Raw genomic sequence first — 5,710 nt, 5'->3', positions numbered from 1 at the left:
ACGGGATGACGTCAACGCGCCGCGGGAAGAGGACGCGTCGGAACGTACCAAAGCCGGGAGGAGGGGGATGGTCCGGGTGGCGAGTTCTAGTCCTCCTAAGGCTCTCTGCGTAGCTCCATTGGAAACAGTCAGGACTTGTGACTCTTTCAAGTTGAATCTGACGGTTGCTTCAGAAAAATACATATCTATTTATCACCTTTCCCCAAGCTCCATAGAGCTGTTTAGTTTATTCCAGTCTCATGACGAGGGAAAGCCGGAAACGGAAATGCCTTTGACAACCTCCCAAAGAGGCTGCCATGGCGGCCAGGAAGGAGGTGCTCACTTTGCAGGCTGAAGTTGCCCAGCGTGAGGAGGAGCTGAGTTCCCTGAAGCAGAGGCTGGCGGCGGCTCTTCTGGCCGAGCAGGAGTCAGAGCGGTTGGTTCCGGTGTCTCCCCTGCCGCCAAAGGCCGCCCTGTCCCGAGATGAGATTTTGCGCTATAGCCGGCAGCTCGTGCTGCCTGAGCTGGGTGTGCAGGGACAGCTGCGCCTGGCGACCGCGTCCGTGCTGGTCGTGGGCTGCGGGGGGCTCGGCTGCCCACTGGCGCAGTACCTGGCAGCGGCCGGCGTCGGCCGCCTGGGCCTTGTGGACTACGACGTAGTAGAAGTGAGCAACCTGGCCCGCCAGGTGCTGCACGGCGAGGCACTGGCCGGCCAGGCCAAGGTCTTTTCGGCCGCCGCTACACTGCGCCGTCTCAATTCGGCGGTGGAGTGCGTGCCCTACGCCCAGGCGCTTACGCCAGCCACGGCGCTAGACCTGGTCGGCCGCTATGATGTGGTGGCTGATTGCTCCGACAACGTGCCCACTCGCTACCTGGTTAACGACGCCTGTGTGCTAACCGGCCGGCCCCTCGTGTCGGCCAGCGCCCTGCGCTTCGAGGGCCAACTCACAGTCTACCACTACGGCGGCGGGCCTTGCTATCGCTGCGTGTTTCCGCAACCACCTCCGGCGGAGACGGTGACCAGCTGCGCGGATGGCGGGGTGCTTGGTGTGGTTACCGGGGTCCTGGGCTGCCTGCAGGCGTTGGAAGTGTTGAAGATCGCTGCAGGTCTGGGCCCCTCTTACAGTGGCCGCCTGTTGCTCTTTGATGCCCTCGGAGGTCATTTCCGCTGTATTCGGCTGCGGAGGCGCAGGCCTGACTGTGCAGCTTGCGGGGAGCGGCCCACTGTGACTGATCTGCAGGACTACGAAAGCTTCTGTGGCTCCTCGGCCACCGATAAGTGCCGCTCCCTACAGTTGCTGAGCCCAGAGGAGCGAATTTCTGTCGTCGACTATAAGCGACTTCTGGATTCCGGGTCACCCCACGTGTTGCTGGACGTCAGGCCTCCAGTGGAGGTGGACTTGTGTCGGTTGCCTCACTCCCTACACATCCCTTTGAAAGATTTGGAACGGAGGAATGCGGAGAGCCTGAAACTCTTGGGAGAAGCAATCCGGGAAGGGAAGCAGGGCACACAGGAAGGGGCATCTCTCCCCATTTATGTGATCTGCAAACTGGGCAATGACTCCCAGAAAGCCGTGAAGATCCTGCAGTCCTGGACAGACTTAGACTCTTTAACAGTTCGGGATGTTTTGGGAGGCCTCATGGCCTGGGCTGCCAAAATCGATGGAACGTTTCCGCAATACTGAGATGGTCGGTAGTGTGGGTTGTCACGTTACCTAAAGTTTTTTTGCCTTTATGAATGTATTTGCATTTTTTTCAGTAATGTACGGAAGAGCCTGGGATTCTCCAATATCTGCGGATAGGTGGACGTCTTTTTATAAGGAGCTTTTTAATTGCTTCTTACTGGGTGATGTGGCAGTTAAGGGGTTATAACACTGTTCCTCTGAACTGTCTTGTGTTTGCAGCACTTGGATGGTGTGTTGAACCGATGGGATAGAATGTAAGTGACAGGACTTTGTGTTTTGAACTGCAGGTCATTTGCGTGTCCTGCCTTTTTTTTTTTTTTTTTAAATCTCCCAATTAAAAATCTCTTTAAAGTTGTCCATTTTATTGCTTGGAAAGGTGTAATATACTTACTGAATTGATCACGGATGATATAGTTAAGATAAGTTTATTGTTTACTAAGACATTCTATGGGTGTTATTTCTAATTCAAATGATGGAACGTGCCCTAGAGATCAGTGTTTAAAATGTAAATTGTTAAAACATTAAAATGAAAATTAGCTGGGAAGTGGTCATTCTATTAAATATTTTCAATTAATAGCCAAGTAAGATATTTACAGTCTAGCAAGATAGAAACCACCTTTGTAGCATGTCAGTTTCTTTTATAAATTGCTGATTTTTTCTTAGACTTAACTTCAGGGTCCACCTTATGTTGTACACATACAGAAATTTCTAAACTGTATGGTTAGGCTTGCTTTGGAATCTTCAAGTCCCAAGTCCCAGCCTTCTCCCCTCCTTTTGTCCCTGTCCAACCTGTTATTTTTATTTTTGTCTTTACTGTATGGCCAGAATGCCAAATACAATATTGAATTAAAGTGAAATAATGAACATTCTTCTCTCCTTTGCAGTTTCAGGTGAAGAACTTTGAATATTTGGCCAATATTACTTGTTATTGCTTTACTGTAGATAAATAGCCTCTATCAGATTAAATAAATTTCTGTTTATAGTTCTGCATTTTTATGTGCTTTTTTTCTTCTGTTAATGTTGTGAATTACATTTTTTTTATTGTGGCAAAAAAACCCCCGCATAACATAAAATTCACCCTCCTGACAGTCACCACATGTACAATACAATATTGTCAACTCCGTGCACATGCTGGGCACCAGATTCCAGAAGCCTCCATCCTGCATGACTGAGACTATTTATACCCACTGAACAGCTCCCCATCTCTCCCCTTTAGTTTACCTTTTCTATTTTGATTTAATCTATTCCAGTATAAAATGTATACTATTATCCAGTATACTATTATAGCAGTATAAAATGTTGGTGTTTTTATGTTTGTGTACTTATTAAATAGCGTTTTCATGAAATGGCATGTAGTATGCCCAACTTGCAACGTATTATGCAACAAAATTAAAAGCAAAAATTTGGTATGTGAGTATATAGTACAGGCAAATTGAACAATCCATGACATATCAAAAGGGGGCCTCTATTCTCTAGCTGATTGTTGCATGGCAGGCCTATAATCGTCAGAAATCACAGATATAAATGTAAAATGTTTGTATCTCTGAGTACAATTTTTAAAGATTAAAAGCGTTGTGGGCCAGACAAAACCCTCTGCAGGTCAGAATTTCTCACCAGTTTGCAACATCTGACACAGACTCTTGTTTTATGATAAAAGGATGGTATTGTTTAATAATCAAATTCAAAATTAGACATCACTTTTTGAGTGTGAGACATAGCTCATTTTGGAATAGGCATGCTTAAAGTATGATAGGCCTTTGTTATAAAGACAAAGCAGGTTTCTTATGACTGCTTCTCCCAAGGAGAGGTGGAAATAAATGACAGACCTGGAGAGGAGAACAAAGATGGCTGGCCTCTGTCACACTTCTTACTCCTGGGAAGTGAGCTAATTCTGATATATATCAGGAAACAATCAGGTGGACAGAGTAGGAACTAGTTCATACTGTAAAGACATGTCCTAAAGTTAGGCAGTTTTGCTAGTTCCTGCAAACCTGGTTGTCAGTGGGACAGGCAACAGAAGTTGACCCTGACTGATTGAGAGGAGGGCTTATTAAAGCTATCTGAGGGCTTCCTTGGTGGTGCAGTGGTTAAGAATCCGCCTGCCAATGCAGGGGACGTGGGTTTGAGCCCTGGCCCAGGAAGATCCCACATGCCGCAGAGCAACTAAGCCTGTGTGCCACAACTACTGAGCCTGCGTGCCACAACTACTGAAGCCCACGTGCCTAGAGCCCACGCTCTGCAACAAGAGAAGCCACCGCAATGAGAAGCCCATGCGCCAAAACGAAGAGTGGCCCCCGCTCACCGCAACTAGAGAAAGCCCATGCACAGCAATGAAGACCCAACATAGTCAAAAATTAATAAAATTAAAAAAAAATTTTTTTAAATAGCTTTAAAGTGATCTGAGGTGCTTTTCAGAATTTGGGGGAAGACTCGAAACTGTACTTCCAGGAACGATGCCCAAAACCATGCACAGAACTGACCTGAGAACTCTATGCTGTGCTGCCCCATCTAGTACTAGAGGAAGCTGCCAGCACAGCCTCACCAAACTCACTTGACTTGGCTCCATGCTCTTCCAGAAAGCCCAACACCTCAGCCACAGCTTAGGGGCCAGAGAGCAGAGTTGCTTTCCACCACTCTTTTCTGAGTCAGTCTTATGAGGGTGTCTGGTAAGTAGAGCCTGGTCACATGCCTTCATCCTAACTGCAAGAGCCACTGGGAATTTGAGTTCCGACATCTACAGTAGGGAGGCTGAACTCGTAACCTGGGATTTTTCTCAAATTAGGGAAAGATTTTTCAGAAGATTGGTTGTTAAGAATATGACAAGTATCTATTACAGGACCCAGATCTTTTTTTTTTTTTTTTGCGGTACGCGGGCCTCTCACCGTTGTGGCCTCTCCCGTTGCAGAGCACAGGCTCTGGACGCACAGGCTCAACGGCCATGGCTCACGGGCCTAGCCACTCTGCGGCATGTGGGATCTTCCCGGACCGGGCCACGAACCCGTGTCCCCTGCATTGGCAGGCGGACTCTCAACCACTGTGCCACCAGGGAAGCCCAGGACCCAGATCTTTTTATTCTTTGAAATTCTCTTTTCTCTTGTAGCTGGCTTTTTACAATCAGATGGGATTTGAACCAGATAACTTTTTTCCTTTTCATTGAACATCAAGTGTACCAGTTACCATTCTAAGCTCTGGGATAAAGAAAGATGAACAAGAGGGAATTCCCTGGTGGCCCAGTGGTTAGGACTCTGCACTTCCCCTGCTGGGGGCCCAGGTTCAATCCCTGGTCAGGGAACTAACATCCCACAAGCTGTGAGGTGCAGCCAAAAAAAAAAAAAAAACGAGATTTCCTATTGCTATGGAGTTTACATTTAAATGGGCAGGGGGAGACAAGTCAACAAGTAAGTTAGTGATAAGTGCTGTAAAAGACATAAAACTATGTGATGTATTGGAGTTGGGAGGGGAAGCTATTTTGGATAGATTCAGAGAAGGGTTGACATGAAACACAAAGCCTGAGTGGTGAGAAGAAGCCAGTTAGGTCTGGGAGAACATCCCAAACTGGAAAGAATACAAGTGGGAAGACCCTGAGACAAATAAACCTGTAATGTTCAAGAAACTTGAAGTGGCAGGTCAGGCTATGAACAGCTGGGGAGAGTAGAACAAGGTGAGGTTTAGGGAGATAGGGAACATACCATGTAGGTTGTAGACCATAATAAGGGTTTTTTATTTTAAGTAAAATAACAACTAACATTTATTGAGCACTTACTGGTGATTTGGGATTTGAACCCAGGTTGTCTGGCTGGAGAGCCTATGCCCTAAGCAGTATGCTATGCTGACTCTCAGTGAGAACTTTGTAATTGTTGTATATATTTTCATTTTTGAAAAACAATCTATGCCCTGATAATCACAGAATGGAAAGAGCTTGTATTTCAGATGCAACAGAATTGTACTCTGATGCACTTGGTTTGCAGACCTCTCTCTAGGGAAGGAGCCCCAGAGTGAAATCCCTGGGAGCCCTCTGACACACCTAAGCAATAATGTGCAGTTAA

The 5,710-nt window shown here is 46.8% G+C and overlaps 1 protein-coding gene across 1 annotated transcript; it reads left to right on the top strand.

The window, feature by feature from the left end:
* The first annotated feature begins 258 nt into the window (after positions 1 to 258).
* On the top strand, positions 259 to 2,619 carry MOCS3 (molybdenum cofactor synthesis 3). Its single transcript, XM_060079057.1, has one exon. It carries the CDS (start codon positions 297 to 299, stop codon positions 1,662 to 1,664), a length of 1,368 nt encoding a protein of 455 aa, XP_059935040.1. The 5' UTR covers positions 259 to 296; the 3' UTR covers positions 1,665 to 2,619.
* The last annotated feature ends 3,091 nt before the right edge of the window (positions 2,620 to 5,710 follow it).

The sequence above is a fragment of the Mesoplodon densirostris genome, chromosome 16 (assembly GCF_025265405.1).
Source record: "Mesoplodon densirostris isolate mMesDen1 chromosome 16, mMesDen1 primary haplotype, whole genome shotgun sequence".
Taxonomy (NCBI): domain Eukaryota; kingdom Metazoa; phylum Chordata; class Mammalia; order Artiodactyla; family Ziphiidae; genus Mesoplodon; species Mesoplodon densirostris.
Note: the sequence above shows the minus strand (reverse complement) of the source record. Positions and strands in the feature narration are given on the sequence as shown.

Coding starts and splice junctions, on each gene's coding strand:
- MOCS3 (XM_060079057.1), top strand. CDS start 297: ATGGCGGCCAGGAAGGAGGTGCTCACTTTGCAGGCTGAAGTTGCCCAG.